The sequence below is a fragment of the Merops nubicus genome, unplaced genomic scaffold (genome assembly GCF_000691845.1).
Source record: "Merops nubicus isolate BGI_N331 unplaced genomic scaffold, ASM69184v1 Scaffold47230, whole genome shotgun sequence".
NCBI classification, from domain to species: Eukaryota; Metazoa; Chordata; class Aves; order Coraciiformes; family Meropidae; genus Merops; species Merops nubicus.
The window spans coordinates 1-23099 of NW_008583032.1; the positions used below are offsets into that span (position 1 = coordinate 1).

The 23099-nt window shown below is 36.2% G+C and overlaps 1 protein-coding gene across 1 annotated transcript; it reads left to right on the forward strand.

Annotated features, from left to right (window-relative positions):
- Nucleotides 1-2543: 2543 nt before the first annotated feature.
- On the forward strand, nucleotides 2544-22896 carry SDCCAG8 (serologically defined colon cancer antigen 8; the record flags this gene model as incomplete). The annotated part of the gene is made up of 11 exons (XM_008939433.1): nucleotides 2544-2562; nucleotides 8251-8415; nucleotides 8524-8606; nucleotides 10323-10436; nucleotides 11249-11374; nucleotides 11670-11810; nucleotides 13129-13193; nucleotides 15345-15533; nucleotides 17608-17746; nucleotides 20226-20378; nucleotides 22762-22896. Coding segments are annotated over exons 1-11 (1329 nt in total), but the record flags the coding sequence as incomplete, so codon positions are not given.
- Nucleotides 22897-23099: the final 203 nt, after the last annotated feature.

Here is a 23099-nt window from a genome sequence, read left to right on the forward strand (position 1 = left end):
TGGGGTGCCTTCGGGTCCTCCCTGAACCCGGCGGCTAGTGCAGGTGGTGCGTATCTCACCTAACTGTCTGACCATAGCAAACAGCCATGTAGGTGCTGCTCAGCACTTGCAGATAGCGCAGTTAAAGTGACAAATATCAGGGTATTTCTTAGTTTGAGTAGTGTTTGTGTTGTGGTACGTACAAGCAAAGAATAGAACAGTGAGTTGCCATGCACAGATATGTGTATGCAATCTTAGTGCTGTATCGTGTTTCCTTGTTACATGGATGAGTATGAAAAACTGCTAGATAATTTTCCTGTACTGGATTTGAACTTTCATGGAGGCAAAGGGTTTCTTCTAATGACTTATACGGACAAAGGAGTGATAAATTAATATTTTAAAACTGTAATTGAACTTATACAATTTAGCTGCTTAATAGATATTCTGATGGCACCCTATTTCTTTTTCAAGACAGTATTGTCACATAGTTTCCTTCAGAAAGATACAAAGTTTCCTTTAGCTACAAAACTTCCTTCACACTTGAATGGTTTTTGTTCATTTCTGCTGCACTATTTTAGGCATAAGCACAAGCTCAGTTTGTTTTGAAAATTTTGTGAATTTCACAAGACGTTTATTTTTAGAGGTCTTGTAATTATCTTTTACCTAGACTACTTTTTCAGGCTTGTTTTCTTGCTTTTATACACATCTGGGAATGGGCTGTGCTGCTGCTGAGACATTTTATAAATTCACGTTCTCTTTCTGTGGTAGCTCAGTGGTTGACCTCCCTTTTCATTTCAGGCGATGAAGGCCAGTCAGTGCTGCTGTTTTGGATTACTGGCAAGTCCAAAATGTGTCATGGAGGCAGTGGAGGAGGCAGATTTCTTCATTTCCTCCTCATCTAAAGAGATGTGGAGGTGTGCTCTCTAAATTGTGGAGTGCACAGGCAGCCCACTGTGCTTTACATCCATTCTGCTGGGGCATCCAACCACCATTCAGTACAGTAGTTATGTTGAGCTGCCTGGACCCCCCACAGGATGTGATGTACTCTGCTTCCCTAGTAACAGCAGGTGAAACCAAAGACCTTTGGTGTCCAAGCCTACTATGTACTAAGTATTCAGGATGCTTAATACTTCCTTATGTAAATGTTCCTGTGTATGTAGTTTGATAAGCTTGGAAAGGACTTTGTAGTTCATTCCTTGTTTTAGACCAGGCTTATCATGAAAATGCACTTTTGTAGCACTTTGCAACAGAGATCAAATCTTCCTGATTTTTGTCTTAGGCTCTTTGTGTGTTTTAAATGTTCCAGTGTAATTTCTCTTTTGATTAGAAAAAAAACATTTGGAGTGCTTGGAGACTGTCATATATATATCTTCATAGCTGTGGTGAGCTTTTTGGATTTTGATACATGAAGTTTTGAAGCATGCCACGTTGTCTGAACACTCTAAGTGACCTCTTTAACTCTCTCATATCTTCAGAGGGCCTTTCTCAAGGATTTTGTATCTTGGGCTGTTTAACTGTGTATAACACTCACATGGTGTTTCTACCCCTGGAGCAGTTGATTTCTGGTGTACTGGATGCCCCTCTGGGTGAAAGCCAACTGTGGCCTGCACTCTGCTGCCAGAGGAATAGAGAACAATGTGTTAGCTATCAGTCGTGGCATGCCACTTGGCTGCCTTCAACTCCAGGTAGTACTGGGGTTCTAACGTGCTTGGCACAGCAGTGCTTAGTGGTGGCATGACTTTGTTCAGGCACAATAATCTGTCAGTCTCCACTCTCCGTTAGACAATGGGACACTCGTCAGTACAGCTGGGGGGGAGTGGAACCTATCCTCTCTGTGGGAAAATCTTTAACATGTCTTACTGAGCAGTTCCATGGATTTGTCAGATGGTTTTTCAGCAGAGGAGACACTGACCTGTGAGGAGGAAGAGAGATTATCTGCATATTATTGCAGTTGAGCACCCACATCACGCATTGCTGGTGCCTCATTGTCTTTCCAGCTAAATAATGCCATGTGTTGGCATATGAGGGTGGAGCATTCAGTACCCACTTGTGCCACATGGGTCCTGCAAGTCTGAGTTCATCTGGATCTAATGTTGTGTATGGGTCATCCAAGTCAGCAAAACTCAGTTCCTGCACATCTAGTTCCCTGAGATTCTTAACACCTCTCTCAATGGTTGTCCACTTGCCCAACCAGTATACAACATCATCCCTAGAAGGATACCTGTTCCTCATGCTCAACAGTAGAGTACTCACTTCCAGAGAGAGAGGACATGCTTTTTTTGCAAGACCCCTGTTATTGACTTCTCTTGCCATCAGTCCAAACTGCTTGGCTTCTCTGTTTTCTAGGTCCAAACCATTGGCTCCAGTATCCCATCATCAGAGCAGCCAAGTAACAAGTAGGTCACCTGGATGACCACTGTAATCTCTATGTATAACTTGCAACTCACATAGAGGTCAAGACTGAGTGGTCACCTATGACTCTTCTGCCTGTCATGTTCCCACAGGGCCTGCTCTTTTTGTGTAATTTCTTTTCTACAGGAGCAACTGATACTTGCACCGAGTCCATGGGTCACTGGGGTTCAGGTAGGTGCAGTGCTTATTGTAGGGATTGAGGTAGCTTCAGGACCTGTTGCAGGGGTTGTGGCAGCTCCTCCATACTCACCTCTATATCAATATTTTGCTCTAAGCAAAGCCAAGAGCTGAAAGACATTTAGAATGCATAGCAATATGATCAGGGTGGTGGAATCCAAGTGTATAACAAATTCTCTTTGCTCACTACTATTTCACAGAAATCTGCATAATTACAAAAGAATTTGTAATACCATAACCAAATGCCAAAGAACTTAGCAGAGAGGCACCTGTAACCCCACACCCAAAAGTGATAAACCACACAAAACCAATAACAAACAGTGATAAAGCCGCCCACAGATCCAAAAGCAACTCTAGAACAAATACCAGAGAATTGCCCAGTGGCCATTCAGCAACATGATGCGTGCATGTAACAGCTAAATCAAATCCGTTAAAACTTCAGCCCTTCAGGACTCTCAAATTAAAGGTGTGAAATTCTCCTGCATGAGCTATCTAAATCAGACCCCAAACAAATATTGGGTGGCAAATTAACCATCTGCGTTTAGCCTGTATCAGGGGCTGAACTGTAGCAGTTGCTTCATCACGCAGTGACCCCTCCTCAGCCAAGAAGGGGCAGTGGGAAAAGGAGGTGAGACTCATGAATTGAAAGGAAAATGGATTTAATGAAGTAGACAAACTAATACCATTGCAACGTAAAGTATGCAAAGTTGTCAGCCCAGCAAAAGAATGGCAGTCACAATAAATGGGAAGGCTGCCCTAGGCAGCCGGAAGAGGAGGAGGCCCTCTATCCTCAGCAAACTTCCTCCTTTGTAATGACAGCAAGACTTATGGTATGGAATACCCCTGTAGCCAACTTGGGTCAGCTGCCCTGGCTGACTCCAAACTGCTGATGCCCTGCAGATCATGGCAAGCTTATGATTCTGTCCCAGCAAAACCAGGACAGAGGGTCTCTAGACCTTAGGCATGTGCTTTATGTTCTGCAGAAAGGGCTGGTTTAGGAACACATGACAATGAATGCTGTGGCTCCAGAGAACAGTTTCCTCTTAAAGATGATAATTTGGTAAAAGCTGTATTGAAAACCATCTGTTTCTCATAGAATGAAGACCAAGAAACCAAATCAAATGGATCCATGGTTTATTAGTTTGAAACACCTGAGCATTAAACACCTCTGAGGACTTTTTGAGGCCTGGTAATGAACAGCCCTGGTATCACTTTTTGATACTGCTGAGTATTTACTCCTAAAATCCTGGCAGCACAGGTAGTAATGGGTAGGATGCTTTCAGTCTCAAAGTTGCCATGTAAGATGTCAGTAGCACAGTAGAATATCTGTGTTTGGCAGCTGCATATCAGAATGATTATTCCCAAACTGTGTGAAACACAAGAAATACTTAAAAGGAAATTCTCAATTTCAGTATTTTTGAGCAGCTCTTTGGCTGAAATGCTACCCTGGAAGAGGTACATAATGTACCTTTTAGATTTTTAAGTGTTAATAGAAACAAAGTCAAAGTTCATATGCATTTGAACACTAAAGTCTTTAAATAGGCATCATACTTCTGTTTTCAATTACTGGTCTGATTGTTTTGTCAGTTAATGTTTCACATGAATTGTACAGTGTTGTTTTGTTGGGTTGTTTTTAAAGACATAAATAATTAGTGTAATTCCTCCTTTAACTTTCTAGGGATGATTCGGAACCATGGGATATCAGAAATAGACCTGTTTGCTGAATTTATAGACAGGAACTTCTAATACTTTCACATTGACATTCTTACTGGAATGTTAGCTTTAGATGACAGAATAATGACCACTTTTTCATGAAGTTGTATTTTATTTTCTTCAATTTATGTTGCTTAACGCTTTCTCCAGCTGGAGTTATTTTCCATCTCTTTTCAGGCAATTCTCTTGTTTTGGATGGTTATTTCCTTTTCTAAGCTCTCCATTAGGTCCCACAGTATTTTCTATGGCATTTCTGAGTTCATGAATGAGGTACCTTTGGTGCTTTCATTTAAAGGAGTGCTCTTTATAGACAGTCTCAGGCAGTGTCTAAAAAACCTCTTTTGTTTAGGCGATGCAAACACAGTTCAATGCGTTCTCTGTTTTTTGTTGGTTTTTTTTCCCTATTTTCATTTCACTGGCAAATTGTTCTTGGAATGTTTTCATTCTCTCCACCCCCAAAAGCTAATTACTACTTGGAAATACAGCTACCTCTTCCATGTTTTATTTTGCTTCATTGTCTTGACTCTTGCCTTTATCTTTTTTTTTTTTTTGGACAAGTTGAATGAATAATTATGTCTGCAACACAAAAAAAAATGTTGCTATTCAGCGATTTTACTGAAATTCCCATATAAAAATTGTAACAATTATATTTATACAAATATAGAAAGATAATTCTTGAGAAAAAAAGGATGCCTGTACTCTGTTTTCAGGGAATAATACTTAGTTTTCGTACTTTCAGTGAATACAGAAAATAACTGGACTTACCAATGACTCTTTCAGGATAGAAGAGTATCTTTATTCATAATGTAGAATATATGGCATCTGCTTTTTGAATGTTAATGTTTCAGTCTGGGCTCTATTGATTTTTACTCTAAAGTATTATGCTTAACTGAGCTTAATCTAGTCCAAAGTTGCATTCACAATTAGAAGAATTGAGGGGTAGGAATGCCTTTGTACCTAGAACATGATGGTGTTGGTCCTGGATTAGAATCACTGGTTGCTTCTGTCTCTGAAGTAAACAGCAGTGATGTATTTCTTTCTGTTGGGTGTTTGGTCAGCTGTGTGATGGCTAAGGCATTAGGGAAGCTATCTGCCTGTCCCTTGAGGCAAGTACTGTCTGTGATATATACATGATAGCTGACAACCTGACAGCAGTTTTGTGGAGCAGTTGCATCTTTTTTATTTATGTATTGGGTTTGATCTATCAGATTTTGTTGCTAGCTTGCCATTTTTCATAATCATCCGAGATCCTTTAAACACTGACAACCAAAGAGCTTTATAGTAAATAAAATTTATATTTTTAAGTTTTAATCCACATAAGTCAAAGTTCATTTATATCCTCAGCTGTTCCTATAGGAAATAACACATCAATGAAATGTGATCATACAACAAAAATCTGTGTTTGGACTTTGTGCACAGAATCTTGTAGAGATGTAGGAAAGAAGAATTCTCACTGAATTTTAGATATGCAAATCACGGTAGTGTGCAAGCAGGTTTCTGCAGTATGTTTTCACTGAGGCCCTGTTCCTATAATATGTACCATTACAGGAATAGACTAACTGAAAAAGTGGGGTTCAATGTGTGAGCACTTAAAAATTAATGGCTTGTAAATTCATTACAAAATATATGTTGTCTTTAAGCAAAGGTTCTTTGCTGTCCAGTAGTTTGCTTCTGCAGAGGTTCTCTTTTGTATTTAAAAATAATATATTTACTTCAGCAGAAACAAATGTAATCTTTCCACCTGGTAATATGTCTGCTTTTGTCCTTGTGCCCAAAATTATGTCCCTTAATTAGGAAAAAAACTGTTGTACTGTACTTATTCCCTTTTAGACATCTAATTCAACTCTTACAGAAGTAAATATTAGCTCTTTGGTGTCTAGTGCTAAAGACAGACTTTCAAAAACTCCTAACTCACAGTTTCACAGTGGTGTTTTGCTTATAGCAGCAACTTCTGTAGTTTAGAAGTTGGCAGGCTTTCAAGAAACTGTGGCAATTATGTGATGAAGCTTTCAAAAATGTGGGGACATTATTCCAGAGGCAGGAAACTGTAGACAAGAAAAGTAGACATCAGTATGACATTGATCATGGTGTTTTAACGTTTCACTGCTGCTGCCCATATAGTTATGGAAGAGGACATATCATAAGAAGATCTATTTTATCTTTGAGCATGAAGTAGTAGGTTGGAATTCAGAAGCTGTAATATTATGAAGAGGGTGACGTTCTGAGAAAAACTGTATATGGGCCTGTTTGATTTTGGTTTGTTGTTCTTCACTGGCTGTGGAGCAAACATTGATACTCTGAGGTTCTCTGACAGAGGTCTACAATGAATGGAGAAATGAAGGAGTTTTACTGCTATCAGATAACACAGCATGTAGTAACTGATATTGCAACATAGCTTGTTAAATATTTAAGCCATTACATCATTGAGATACTTCAATGAGCTTTCCCACCCTCATAGCATCCTGGAATGTTCAGGAATAGATGAATAGCTTAAGTATGCCAATAGAGAAATACTTGACCAAAGCTCCTCCTCCGTGAACTTGAAAAAGATAAAGTCAGAAATACATATCTAGCTTTTGTTCTCTGACTTGAAGTGCTATTCACTTTTCCATTTGGAATAAAGGAGCTAGTAACATTTGTAACCCACAGCATTTATACCTTGAGGCATGTCTTCTGAATTCTACCTAGCAAATGCTTAACTGGGATTATTCTTTTTAAGCTTTTTTTGCCTATAAGAAAAAAATATTTTCAGTTCTTTTTGCTTATATCAACTTACAGGCAACAAATAAAAATAAATGAAGGACATGTGGTGGAAGTCTTGTAGTTTTTCTGTTTGTAGCAGTTGCTCTAGTAAAAAATATTACTTTATAAGCTTTGTCTCATAAGAGTGAAGTTCCTGTTCTGTGGGCATTTATACCCAAATGTTTCCTATGCAGTAGTCCTAGGGGAGGATAACCCTCCAAAGAATTTATGGCTAAATGAAGAAAATAGCCATGATTTTATGTTTCTGAAAGTCAGGTAAGTGAGTTGCCTGAGTGAACTAGAAATATTATCTAAAACCAAGTCCATATTTTCTTATTCACCATCTAGCTGTTATCTCTCAGCTGCAAATCTCTCCACTATCTTTTTTAGCATATTGGAAACGTTCAGCTGTATCAGAATGATATGGCTTTATGATCGGAAAGCTTTTTAATTTTTTTTTATGTCAGCTGAATCAAATAAATAATTTTAAAAGTAATATAAGAAAAAAATACATTGAAAATGAGAGAAGACTATTACTGTATCACCCTCCAGTAAGTCAGTTGGTTCTTGAAAGGATTTATAAAAATGTCAGTATCAATCTAGAAAGAGTTTGGTTTGTATTGTTGTCTTGTTTGTTTGCTTGTTTGTTTTTTCTCTCAGAATAATGACTTATTATTATTCTCACACTTTTTTAGAAGTCATCAGTCTTTATTTAATCCCTATTTCATGTTATCTCAGTCTGCTGAGTTTTTACTTCACTTACTCAAGTGTCTTTTTAGTTGTGCTAGCCACTGTTTTATCATGTGTGGTAACATCATTATAATTAAAAAAATACAGTTTGTGGTGCTCACTCCTGCACATTGTGTGAAGTGTAGTATGAGCTTCAGGTTCATTGATAAGTATTGAAGCTACATATGCCTGGAAATATTTTAGGGTCAAGTACATTATTACTTGTGCTGGTACAGAGTCCTAGTGTATTGACAGGCCAAGATGATGTTTATAGCTGCTGCTCTGAAAAGGTAATAAATATTTCTTCTGCAAATTGTGACATGGAGTGGTTGTTTTGGCTGTTTGAATTAGGTAATTGCTTCCAGTGGCTGAGTTTAGATCAAGGAGTCAAGCTAGACAGACACTTCAATGCTTTTACTTCTCCCATTTTTTGCAAATTTAAAATGTTAGTCAATGAATACTTTATTTTTTGTAACTAATAATATGATTTCTTTTCAGAGCGTGCTAATGAAAGCATCCATCAGCTGAAATATGCCTTGGAGGATAGACAGTTAGCACAGGATGAGGGTGAAGTTGGATTTGACCAGCCCTCTATGGATAAGGGCAGTGGTGATGTGGACAGTGGGAATCCGGCCTGGCAGGAACTGCAGCACAGTCATGCGGGTAAGATGACTATGAAGGCAAATAGTTTAAAAATTGTTAGAAATCGTAGTAATTTAAATGAAAAAAAGTAAATATTTTTTGGTTGTAATGTTCTTTATCTCTTCCTAGTTAATCAACTTAAAGTTTTATTGCAAGACCAAGAAAGAATGGAAAGTGAAGTCTCTGTGTCAAGGAGGAAGATGTCGTTCTGTGTACGTTTCTTGCTTCTTTTGTGTTGTTTGAATGAGGGGCATACATAATTAGGTAGATTTTCTAGTATCTAGGAAAAGAAAGCAGCACCAAATCATTTTTATATCCTGAAATAGGAGATTCCTGAGGCTGTGGCAGAAGTTGGTATATTTATGACCATATTTATGACTTTTTTTTTTTTTTCCCCAACCACAAGTTCATCCTTTTTGTTTTGGAAACAGCTGGGTTCAACTACATGGACAAATTTCTGCAGAAACTGCTGTTTTTCTTTTACGGTGCTTTAAGGATTCTCAAAGGCCTTCTTGCACTGTAGCTATGTTTTTTCTTAAGAAGATTAGAGATGTTCATATAACAACAGGTTTTGTAGCTCTCTGCCGAACTGCAGTGGTCTCTGTCAAAGTTAAATTTATACCCTCACGTGGGCTTCTCAGATTTACTATTCTTGCAGCAGAACTGCACCAAAGTACATGCAATGGACAGTCCAGTTACAGACCAACTGGTAGAAACTAGCATCCCTATAGGAAAATAATTCAAAGGCATTGTTCCAATTATATCTTTTGATGGCCTCCACTGAGTACTTTTGGTTTATACTCAGCAAAATAAGTAGCTCTTTGCTGTCAGAGTTGGGGAAGGAACAGGACAATCTAAAGCCTCTATTCCTGCCGTGTTACTTCAAGCCCTGCCATTCTGACATTGAGAAATTTTATTTAAAGTTCACCTTTTCTTGGTGTTCTGAAATCCATGAGTTTAGTCTGATTGTCCTGCCGGGTACTTTTGCCTCATGGTGGTGCCAGATAGAATGAGTGTTTTGTAGCTCAGGGAAACGGTACATCACTGTTTGATCTTGGCATGACATAAATCAGTATTTGTATTTAGCTTTTGGAGGGGAAATACAAAGATGGGAGATTTATCCTTTTATAAATGTGAGCCAAACTGTTTAATAATTTGGTGAGAAACACAGGCATTTTTTGTATAAGTCGTTATAAGTTGTACTTAGAGTCATGTCTCAGTTTCACTGTCTTAATTATTAAGAAAAAACCTAAATTTTAATCCCTGTTTAAATCTTGCTGAGCAAGACAGAGACATAATTCTTTATCTAGAATAGGCAAGGATTACCTTCATTACCGTCTTCAACTAGTTATTTGTGAGGCTATAAAAAATTTTACCTATTTATAGGGTCTTCAGAATGGTATTTTAAAAGCAATTCTAAAAAATCCTACGATCAGTTCTTTGAAAAACGTAATATCGATTACACATTTTCCTGTGTTTCTACAAAGGTATTAAAATTGCAGACATAGTTATGTTTCTGTAGCAATTGTTAATGAATATTTAGGGGAGTTGCCTTTGATGCACATCTACAACTCATTAAAATTCAAGGGATTTTTATATTAATTTCAGAGAAGAAAGTAGCTCATTATATTTGTCTAGAATGGATGATAATCTAAAATAGTGGTGTGAATTTCACTTACAAATTGGTTTGTGGATATGATTTAATCCTGCTTTGTAGATGTGCTTAAGCAGGTGTGCATTTTCACAAGGGACATGTTTGCTTCTTGTATTGAAAAATTCTTCAATGCAAGTTCTTACTGTTTCTCCCTTCCTCATGATCTAGTACTTGGTGAATTATTATTAAGTGTGGAATTCTGTGTGCAAGCAGTATCTTAATGCAATAAATGAAAAACTGGAAAATAATACATGGTATTCTTTACCTCCTTCAGAAACCTCCAGAAGCTGCACCTGGAGACTTACCAGCCCTTACTGATCTCATTCCTATCATCAATGATCAGTCACAGTACATTAACCATTTAGAAGCAGAAGTGAAGTTTTGCAAGGTATTAGACAACATATTACACCCACTAAAACCCTGATCACTTAAATATGAAGAATTACTTTAAAACCAGCTTTCACTGACTCTTGATAGTGATTTTTGTAATGACCAAAACTGAACCTTACAATGCATCTCAGTGCCTCTATAGTGTTGAAAATTCTTCAAAGACATTTTTATCTCTTGCCATGAATACAAATAATAATTTTTTAAAGAAGTCATATGGAAATTCAAGCTGTAAAAATACAAAATCTATCCTTTGAGTACTGTTATTTTCTCTAAAAGGGTTAAAATAGTTGGGAATGTTAAATCTAGACTTTTGGTCTTGAGGTGTATTTAAGTGTTGGATGATCCGAGGGCTGGAGCACCTCCCCTATGAAGACAGACTGAGACAACTGGGGCTGTTCAGTCTGGAGAAGAGAAGGCTCCGAGGGAACCTTATTGTGGCCTTCCAGTACCTTAAGGGGGCCTACAGGAAAGCTGAGGAGGGACTTTTTAGGATACCGGGTAGTGACAGGACTAGGGGGAATGGGGCAAAGCTGGAAGTGGGTAGATACAGACTAGACGTTAGGAAGAAGTTCTTCACCCTGAGAGTGGTGAGACACTAGAACAGGTTGCCCAGGGAGGTGGTGGAAGCCCCATCCCTGGAAGTTTTTAAGGCCAGGCTGGATGGAGCTCTGAGCAACCTGATCTAGTGGGAGATGCCCCTGTCTGTGGCAGGGGGGTTGGAACTAGATGATCTTTCAGGTCCCTTCCAACACTGACAATTCTATGATTCTATGATCTCAAGAAGCCTTTGACATGCAGTATATCCTATAGGAGGAATTGTCTGGAATGAAAGATCAAGTACAAGTGGTTGTACTTGAGAATGAGGAACTCCATCAGAGACTGAAATTCATAACTGCAGAACACATGTTAAGAGAACAGACTCTTCTAGATGCCTCGGTAAGTTTTTATTTTTTTGTTGGTTTTTTTTAGTCCATGTTCAAGCACCTTATTCTTTTTAAAGAAAGCATGCTAAATGATCATCCACAAACTGAATTTTAGTCAAAATTTAGTGAGAGTTTGTAAACTTGGATTTCTGTGGATAAAATCATTATTTTAGGTTACCAACAAAATTAACTTTTTTTTTATATTCTAATATGATTAAAATGATAAGATTCAATGAAGATAAAATTAATATTTGTATAAACATCCAGCCTATATAATTCTAACTGAAACATTAATGCTTTTATTTTAGGCAAATACTCAGAACTCCTGGCCTAGCTGTGCTAACGACCGTAGTATTCATCAGCCTGTCACCTCATCACCAGCACATAACAAAAATCAGGCTTTTGTTACAGCATCTGCTGTAGAAGTAGAAAAGTGGCATGTAGAACTGGTTGGTATTAATTTTGCAGAGTCAGACTTTTACAAAACCTTTCAGAGCTTTGTTGTTGCTACATTTGTGATAATTAATTTTGTAATGGACATACAGGAATAGTTTTGGTTGACTGAACCTTAATCTTAGGTAAAATTTTATTCTCCTAAACATCATCTTCTCATTATTGTCTCATTAATATTATATCCAGTTAGAGGTAGAAGGTTGTGTCTGCAGATATTGACTTTGCAGAGATAAGTCTTGTTTTAAGAACATCCTGTCAGTGCTGGCTTCACTGTGGAGATTCTTAGCAGTAAGACAATGCACAAGCAGGTGGGAACTGGCTGGTGTGATTTAGGTAGCCTTCCAGGCAAGCTCTTTTGTAGTGAGTCTTTCTGCTCCTGGATCAGCACAGGCTCAGAAGGTTTAAAAAGCAGCGTTGTGCAGTCTGTCCTTCCTAGAGCTGAATTATATACACATTTTGTGCATTTAGAGATGCAGAGGAGCCCTAGTGATTCAGAGGTGACTTTGTCTCTATCCTTTAGTTTGGGAAGATACTCTTAATTTTTTTTTTCTCTAAATTAATGGGGTAGTGTTGCTGTCTTTTGGGAAAAACATAGTTAACTGAAAGTTCTGGTGTTTGTTTATCTATGTGCCTGTGTGTACTGTGGAGTTTAAAAGGTACTTTAATTCTTCCAGATAATTATATTTTCTTAGAAAAATATATTTTTGCTGGGTTTGTGCATCATCTAGAGCTGAAAACCTGTTCAGTGATCCCTAATGCCTGCAGTTGTTTGAAAGCTGATTTTTTACAGTAATTATACTTTCACTTCATATGCCATATTTAACACAAGAGAATCTTATTGATTGTGATTTCTTTCTAAGCACCATAGTGAGCTAAATTTCAGGTGCTTTATCTGGTTTGTTTCCATCATTGTATTTAACTTTTATTTATATACTTAGTTCTTCATCAAATACTGAGAGTAACTTACGGTGTTATGAATAAATAGCCTGTCTACTTGAAGTTGGTTAGAATTCCTTTGTTTATGCTGACTTGTGGGAGAATGAGAGCAAACTCGAGACAAGATCCTCAGTTTGTATAAATTGTCGTGGAGTGGGGCTGCACTTGGAGCTGAAGCAATTTAGCATTTGAGGATCTGACAAGATGTATAAGAAACAAGAAAATGGGAAGGTTGCTCTTTCTAGATTTCTCTGACACTAGTGTTTCAACAAGTTTATATCTTCAGGGAAAACAATGTGGCTAACGTCTAGATTTATTTGTAAGACAATATTATGAAGAAATCAAAAGACACTTCTTTTTTCCCCATCTTTTCTAAAGGAGAAACTAAAACTTTTTTATCAAGAAAAAGTCAATATCCTTGATGCTCAAGTACAGTCTCTAAGGTAAAGACTTTTTTTAAAAATTAAAATTATTATTAATAAATTATCGCTTCATAACTGCATGAACCACTCTTAATTTGAATTTAAGAGAATGTGTGAATGTTGTGTTTTCTGGTATTGTCCCTGAAAGCTGTTTTTTGCATGGTTTTCTCAAATATCAGTGTAGCAAAATTGGATGTACTACTAGTATATAGCAACATTAGCAGTATATAAATTTTATAAATTCAATTAAATTATTGTAATTATAGAACTTACAACTTCATATAAAATGCCTTTATCCTTTTTATCCTTTTTCTTTATAAAAACGTCATGTCTGTTAATGTAGACCGATCAAAGAAAAAAATTGAAGTTACAGTTTTTAACTCATGTGAGCTCTTCCATAATTAGCTCTCTCTACTAATAGTTTATTATCACGAGTTTTAGAAATCTTAAGCATTGAACTAGTTCAGGCCACATAATGGTTTTGGAGCAGGAAGACATAGTTTTGAAGCATACAGGCACTATTTACAGTCACGTCTTTATCTTTAAACACAAAAATATTTGAAAATAAGTCCTTGTGTATTCCTGAAAATATTAAAGGCTTGAATAGGTAGCAAACTGTGGAAAAACAGAAGTAGAGGCAACCATTTTAGGGTTTCATGAGTAAACTTTCCCCTGTACACCTGTATTATTGATACTGCTGCTGAATCTGTTTAATTATATTTTTCTCTAAATAAATTGTAGTTTTGTGCATCTGAAAACTCTAGACTTTTGATTGTGTATAAAAAGTTTAAATACACCCCCTGCAGTGGTGATATCTCAAATATGCAAAGCAGTTGTGGTAGTGAAAGTAAAGGAGGATCTTAAATTTCAGCTATGTAATCCTTTTTTTTTCCCGCCCTTCACTTGGCTTCAAGAGTAAGATATACTCTGAAAGAAATATCAGAGACTAAAATAGCCTAAAAATTTCCACAAGTACCTTATTCAACATCTTGATTTCTCTAAAGCGGCATGATTTTTCAAACTGTAAGTTCTCTAAAGCACTTCAGGTTTTGTTAAATTTTAATTAAAGTGAGAAGTTATATTGCTTTCAGTGCAACTATCCTTGGTTTTAACTTCAAGCATGAATTTACATAGGACTCACTGATTTCTGTCCAAGATTTCCCAAGAATAAGTCTGTTGTAGCATGACTGTCTAAGGATATATGTAGAGCAAATTCTGTTCAGGTTATAGTGGATTATATTTAATAGATCAACTACTAAAATTGGAAAAAGTGCACAGAAGATTTCCCAGATGGAAATAAGCATGCATGCAGTGTATATATCATGAGCACAGTAAATCCAATGCAACCAGAACGTGTCAGACTTACTATGTGTGTGCTGCCCAGATGGCCTGCATAACAAACCAAAAGTTTTGGACTCATTGCACAATTTGTCAAATTGATCTATATGTGCACAGTGTGCGTTTGTCTGGAACTTCCTGATGTCAGCATTCCTACTGCTTGCACGCTCCCCCGGCTTGACAGATGCTTGGAAGTTCTGGAGAAAATTCTTCAGCGCACCTGGTAAAAATTTCAGAGACAAGTGAAAAATTTACCGTTTCTCTGGAGATGTGGTTGACCTTAGGTTTGTGTGCATCGATGGATCAGGGCAAATGTACCAAATACATTTGGATTTTGTCTAGGGAGCGTAGGGGAGTTTTATTTTACTTCATATTGTAACTTTACAGTTAATTTGAGTGTGGAGTAGAAATGTGAATCTAACGATATTGTTAGTAAGAACAAAAGAGAAAATGTTAGTATTGAAATACTCAGCTGATAGCGTTTCCTGCCAGTGAATCTTTTACTTTGTTCAGACAATATGCAAGCTTGTAAATTTTATCTAATAATTTTCTGCATAACTTCACTATTTTATGATACTATAGAGGGAAGGAACAAATTAATATAATTTTGGCTTGTCTATCAATAATTTTGACTGGGCAGTTCAACTAAATGAAAATTTCTAAATTTCTAAATGAAAGTGTTCCTTAGCCTACTTGAAATGTGTAAAATAACGTTCATTACAGAGATTCTTACATTTCCTCTCTAGGTTGCCTCTGTAATTAGGTCCTGCATATAAATATAACTTGTAGAAATGTTTGATTGCCCAAATAATATTTTTTATTTCTTCTTTCTAGAAAAGACCTTTCAGAATCTCAGAAGACATGCAAAGATTTGGAAGGAAGGCTAAAACACCAGAAGTCACTCGTTTCCGCCACAAATTCCACCCGGGCCGGTGGTTTGTGTCTGAAATGTGCACAGCATGAGGCGGTTCTTGCACAGACTCATGCCAACCTTCACGTGCAGACCATCGAGAGATTAACAAAGTGGGTTTGAAGGGTATTTACTTTCTCATTGAAAGTACAGTTGCTTATATTAAACCCTATAATTCTCAATGTGTTGGGTTGCATTCACAGAGAGATGTGTGCTTACAGAACAATGGACTCCCAAATGGATGTTAATATGAATTTAGATCCCAACCACTTTGATAATCCATGGTGAATTTGCTACTTATTTCAACTGAGACAGAATGTTAATCACTATCTTGTAATTATGACATGTTGAGCTGTCCAGATAATCAGGCTGTTGATAGTCTGTTTTCTGCAGTTTTTTTTAAAAATAAACCCTTCATTTTTTCAGAAGATCTATTATGGAAGTCCATGTATTTTGATTATTTTGTGTAAAATTTCCCTATTTTTCAGTATCTGAAGTTTTTCTTGCTCCTTATTCTCCTATTCTCCTTATATTTGGAGGACTTTTAGGATACATTAGCAGTGTCATCTTTTTTTTTTCCCCCCCCCTTGCAGTTGCCTCGTAGGTCAGATATTTGGGATAGGATGTATTGCTCCTCCCTAACTATAATAGGTTGGAGAATATTTTGGCTAGCAATTAATGAAATTATTTGCTGCAGCCTTTTTTTTTTAATTGTAGCTTTTATTTATATGATTTTTTTTAAAATCACTTTACATGCTGAATATAATATATGTAGTTCAGAAATCCCAACACCATTGAAATGCTTTTTTCTTAAGAAATCCTGCTAGTCATCTTTTAAAATCTCTCCCTTTCTACTTCCTAGTAATAATGATAGGGTACCGCAGCTTTCTCAAAGTTTATTAAACAGACATCTATTTATTGTCAAATATCTGAAGCTTCTTAGTATTTCTGAAGTTTTAGAATGAGCCTGCTGGAGTTGAGGTAGTGGGTCAGTCAGAGGCAAGACAACTGAAAGGACATAGTACATGTAGTCTGTCAAATGGATATTATCTCTACGTGTTAGATGGCTGTTGCCAGGATTTATATATTTTTTCTATTGTCAAGTCCAAGAATTTTCTAGGAAAGCTCCTGCTATTCAAAAGTCATGTTTCAAAATTTACTTTTATAGGAAAAGTAATTATTTGTCATAGACACTGGAAAATATGAACAAGCTATAAATCAGTATATTCTTGTCGCCTAGTTTGAAATAAAACATTTGAGTTGACCTATTTATCTTTCTTAAACCGTTATTTCAGTTTGAGATTTAGCAAAATCTGAAAGCTGAATCTTCCTGTGAGTCAACTTATTACAAAGATATTTTTGCAGGGAATTTCAAAGGGACTTTGTCCAAATCTTTTTGTAAATGAAATTTGAAAATACAATTTTTAGTTCTCTGGCAAATACAACTGTGTTACCGTTGCATACAACATGAAGAAAAGAAAAAAGCAAAACTCAAACACAACAGTTTTCAGCCAGAATCTCTAGTTGCACCTAAACCACAGACAATTAGACTCTTAATTCAAGAGCTTTCAACATATCGAAGTAAGGAAAAGTTGAAGTATTACAGTTTTAACTACTGCTTCACCAGTTAGTATAGATCTCAGTTTCTTATTTAATGAAAGTTCAGAGGGGATGTAGAGTCCAGAAGTCTTATTGCGTAGTTTAGTTCCAGTTTGCAGCAAAGTACTATTGATTTTCATTTGATGTAGTTAGAGATTTGAATTATTTGTTGAACCTAACCCTTCCTTTTATTTTTTGTTCTTATTTTACATTTAATGACAGTGTAATCTGTTACTTCAATTTTTTTTTTTTTTTTTTTTTTTTCAGAAACATGCCTTTTTTCACATTTGTTTTGGTTTTAGCGTGGATCCCCATGTTGTGCTCAACTTTGATATATTTATAACTCGAGCTCTGCTGTCATTACTGTCAGTTTCACTAATGGTGGGCCTTGCTGAACTGAAGGACTGGTCACCAAACAAATATCTGCCAAGCAAGCAGTGTGGTCTCTTTCAGTCTTAACCAATGCTGGTTGTAGTCTTGCGTTACTTACCACCCTTATGTCTTTTATCTGTTAATGTTTTATGTTTTATATATCTGTTGTTTGCGAAAAGGCATAGAAGAAATGCCTGTTTTTTTCTTAATATGCAGAGAAAGAGATGACTTGATGGGTGCACTTGTTTCACTGAGACAAAACATGGAAGAAATGCAGAAAAGAGAATCTAATGCTTGTGAGCGAGTTAAACAAGCTGTGCAAATGGCAGAAGAGGCCAATTTGGAAAAAACAAAGGTAAATTTATCAAGAAATGAGAGCTGACAAGCTCTGAGAAGTATTCAGACCTACTGCAGATGTTAACTAGTTTTCACACTAATGAGAAAACACACACAGAAGACCTTCACCACATGCTGATATGATGTAGTAGATTTAAAAGGATGGTACTAGGTGACTTTCTGAGCAGTAACATGAACTCTATATTTGCGTTATTAAATTCTCATCTAGGCTGCAGGGTGTGTTACATTCTCAGGCCATCATTTAAATTCTGATGTAGTTTCACAGCTAAGTGATAGAAATTGAATGGTAGAATTTTCAAAGGCATTCATGCCATGTAGGGGGATAATTCTCATATCACATTTCTGAGCTACTCTGGAAAAATTACTTAGAAAGCTTGCAAACAATTCTTTTTGCCTCAGATGAATGCAGTGCAAGAACTGATAAGCTAACACAACTCTTTGAAGATAGGAAGTCCTGTCTGATGCTATCTGCAGGAAGCTTTGCTTTTTGACTATGCAAATAATAATGACAAAACCAGTTTTGATCTAATGCTTGTGTTACCCCTAGTTACTATGTACAATCAACTGATACTGACCTAAATTAATTCCTTGATATTTAGTGACATCTACTGTATTATTAGTGAATTACTATGCAATTGAGAGACCTTTTTAATAACTTAGAGTTTTTTAATTACATGCTCTTGGTTTTAATACTGTAAAAGATTGGCATAATATTTCTGTTGATCAAAACGGTGTAATTCATCTCTGTAAAAGTGTGTGTGTAGTGTCTTTAACTATAAACAGTGAGGAAAAAAGATGGAAATCCTATGTACTTCTTCAATTTAAATTCAGAGTGTTGTGGGTCCTTGGTTTTTACTGAACAAAGAGAGAAAAAATCCTTTTGAGCCCACTGTTCACCTGTCAAACCCCGTCCCTGCGGTGTTACATTTTAAAATTGCTCATTTGTTAACTTTTTTTGGAGTGGGTTCTACAGTTGTCCAACAGATACATTACTTTTCCTTTTTTAATTTGCTGTTGGACATCTTTATTTTAATATTTAAAAAGAAAATCCCTACAAATTCTAATTCAGTGTAGCTCATGTTAATAATACAGCCTAAGAATAAAATTTAGTAAGATAAATTAGTGGAACCTTCAATAAGATGGGTCTTTTATCTATACCATTTCTGCCACATAAAGAAAACACCATAGGGTCTATACTGGCCACCCTCTTCACTGCAGCAAGGAAATGTGAAGTGCTGCTGTCTATTTGTTGACAAGACTGAATCGTAGTCTGTTTTTTCCATGCTCAAAAACTTCTTGTGATATGAAGGAAAGGAAAGAAAATCTTAGTAGTAGTAAGTAAAATTAGGATTTAGGATTTTTGCCTGTACTGGTGTACCTAATGGAGACTGTTAGAGCATTCTCTAAGAATTATGATATAATTTGCTTCCCTCATGAACAGCCCAAAGCCAAGGAAACTGCATGTAGGGGATTGAATTTGAGTAAAAGAAAAATAAGCAGTTCAAGAAAATGTATTTAAAAATACAGAGTAATAAGGTAGGAAACCTACAAGGAGATTACTTTAGCTGCCTTGGAATAGTATATATTGAATTATCAGTGAAATAATAAAATGAAATCTACTCATAGGCTAGCAAGCTGCCTTTAGGGTTTACTTTTAATGGAGTAGTGTATTTCTGATTTAAACTGACATAAGACTCAACTGCTATCCCTTTGGCAGAGATACATCAGCATAAGTTGATAGTTTTTTTTTTTTCCCGGTTTTTTTTAGAAGATAGTGTCTATTGTGCTTCTTGCATATGAACTGGTGTCTCTTCTGTTTTGATAGAAAACACATCTATAAACAAGTGGATTAGCACTTCAAATTAAGAAGTACCTCTATGAGTTTTCAGTAGAATTAGTCTTCTTTATTTGACAGATTTCAAGCTAAAAACCACCACTGTTTCTTTGCATCTTTACTTCTTCCAGGTTTCTTCTTAGCCTGCTGCACTCAGTAATTCACTTCAAAGGGAGAACAAGTGGAAGTGCATATATTATTTGTTAGATTATTATTCCTTCAGCTATGCAGTTAGTCAGTAACCACAGTGTTTGCAAGGAGTCAAATACTGGAGGACAAGTCTAGTGATGTATATGCAGGCATTTTAAATGCAAGGCAAATAATTATCTTGGTTCTAAAAGAAACATCCAGTTATTGGGAAAATACACTTTGAAAAATCCTTCCATCTTTGCCTTGCCTCCTAAAAGCAATTCGATTTCTGAATTACAGTAGAGCATGGATATACATACAAACATACACATCTATTTTCAATTTGTTACTCCCTTTCTAGATGTTAACGTGTATATATAAACATCATAATAACCATGTAAAAAACCAAAAAGTTCTTTCTAATGACAAACTGGTTTCTCTGGAGACATTAGATAAATACCATATTTGTTTAAAATTTTAGCTTTCTTCCACTTAAAAAAATTGTTTTTTCTAGGCTATAGACCAGTGTGAGCAGCTGAAACGTGAGATGGAACGACAGAAGTGTCGCCTTGAAAGGGAGTTAGTTGCCCAGCTAAATAAGAGGGCTGAGGAAGAAGAAGCACTGCGGGAAGAAACGAAGAAGGAAAGGGAGAACTCGGCAGCAATGGTATGAGTTGGATTTTTTTCTGTGTGTATTATTACAAGTGTATTGTCCTTTTTAAACTTTCTGTTTGCTTGTCTTTCATTTCAGTTATTTGATTTGAGAGCTCAGTTAATCACTTTTATGGCTTTAAAGCAGTGGTAGATAAGTGATCCATTGAATTTGAACAACTGGGTTTTATGCTGTGTCACTAGATACATGCAAAGTTGTTAATGTTATGCATTTCATTTTAGTTTGCATAAGATTTTTTAATTCATTTTGTCAAAGTAGGAAAGGTTTAAGTAATATGTGAAGCAAGGTTTGTACCTGGCTTCTTTAAAAGATTATTTAGGTTGCCAAATCAGAAGTTAGCACACGTCAAATTTAGTGTTCTTTGCTGCTTTGAGCATACATATACATTAATGTTACAATATCATAAATGCATTCTAATATGGTATTTTTTAGAGTGATCTTACCATATGCTTAAATTACTCACCTGAAGGACTGTGTTGGAATCTTTTTTTCTCACTTTTACTGATGTTTGTAAACTTTCTGAAGCAGAATCCGTCACACCATTCATACAGCGATGGTTGCAACAGACCCTTGATAACTTGGTTTTAAATTTATAGCTGCTACTATAATTTGAGTATAAAACATACATACAGAGTCTTCTGGCCAATGGAATGTACAGCGCTAACAGCAGTAAGCCTGAGAGATATGACAGAGGGAGCACTTTCAAGGTGATTGGAAAAAGAAATGGGAAGAAGAGCAGAGAAAGAAATGCTCCATGAATTAGTGTTTTTCATGCTTGTTTGATGTGCAGTCTCTCCAACCATTTCCTGGTGGAGATTTGGAAATGTTATAGTGGATATCTCTTCTAATGGTAGACTTTTTCCAGATTTTTTGGCTCTTTTTAGACATACGCCATACTGTTTATAAAATATGGAGAGCACAGACTGAACAGGATAAACTATGTAAGTGTTTAAAAAAGAGGAGGTTCTTTAGTACTGTTGCTTGAGAAATGGCTGGAAAGCTATTAATATTAACAGGGAGCCAAGGTTATATTTCTGATGTTATGAGATGGTGGAATAATGTTCTGAAGCTGCTGCTGGAAGTCAAAGGCTTTAACTCCAGTTCCAAATACTAAGCCAGGGGCTAAGTGATGATTAGGAAAGTGAGCCAAGTAATAGAAAACTTAACCTTACACTGGAGACAGACATTATTAAGAAATTCCCTGTTCAAGTCCTTGCTATCTGTTGGAAGTTATCTCTCATGCATTGAGCTGTTCAGTTGCAGATTTGCCTTGGAGTCTAGTACACACTCTGAAGTACAACCTTTTAGACAAGCATTATTCACTCCTTCATGTCATCACATTATTTTGTATTTCATCACCCACTGAAATGTGTTTTACTGGAACTGATTCTGACTTTCTGTACTTGCAGTCCTTTTTTAAAAAATCCTAAATGCATATTAAACAACATCCAGTGATACTATGACAATGTGGGATGACTTTGTACAAAACTGTCATCTATAAGCATGTTTTACGCCTACCTGTGATTAACTACTTTTATGTTTTGGGATTATGAGATGGTAGAAATGGTATACTGTGCATTATGTCAGCCTCCACATGAATATTTTATCATTTACTTTATGACCTGATTTGTTTGAAGGGAAGAATTGGCATGATATGTAAATCAGGTGGATGTATAATGAGTGAAAAATAGTTCTGAATATATAATCTTCTAGGTTTGGCTTTGGATTCCTATAAGTTAACCTAAAACTGTCAGACACCATTATTTCCACTTATATTAATAAGCTCCAGGGCTAAATAGCTGAAGAGTAACTGTCTCTGTTTTATTGTTACTTTTTTTACCATTCAGCAAAATTTGACCTGATATTACATTAACATTTTTAACATACCATTTCTGTATGGTTTTGTACATCATGCTGAAATGTTTTCTGAACTTAAAAATTAATTAGAGATCTGTGGTAGCAATGAGTTTTTGTCTTTAGCGGGAAGAATATGATTTGGTTTAAATGAATCTACATAGGGTTGGATAAGGTGTTCAATAGTGCTCTTACAGCTGCAAGACTAATGCAACCAGCAGCTTCTGACACTGTCCGTGCTAAGAAGTCCTGGAGACTTGTCTGGTTGATGAAAAGTTTCAAGTAAACTACTGTATGAAAAATAAATCAATTCAAAATAATGAACCTATTGTTAAGAATTGTTAGTCATGCAGGTATATATTTATTTATATTTTAGTATATATGATATTGCAGTTTTTTTAATTGCATTTCTAATGCTGTATATTTTGGCTACATGCAGTAGCTTTCAAGGAGAAAGTCCCACCAGATATAGATCTGTGGTTGGTCAATTTGTATCTTTCTTGTGTTCTTTGGCTTTTTGCAGGTGACGGCCGCATCTGAAAATGTGGCCAAGTTGGAGGCTCAGGTAGAGAGAATTACAAGGGAGAAGAACTCACTAGTTAACCAGTTAGAAGAATCACAACATCAGCTTGCGTCTCATGAAATGGAGATGAATAAGGTGGGCACATTTATAAATGAGTATTGAGCATGATTTTCGTTATCATTGTGAAATGATAGATGAGAATTTTTTTCTTTCTGTATTTTCCTCTGTATTGGTAAAGAGCATGTGATAAACCTAAACTTCATCTGAATATCCCAGAGGCACAGTTTTATGAAGAAAAAGATAACTTTTTCAGTCTGACAAGTCACCTAGTGATGCAA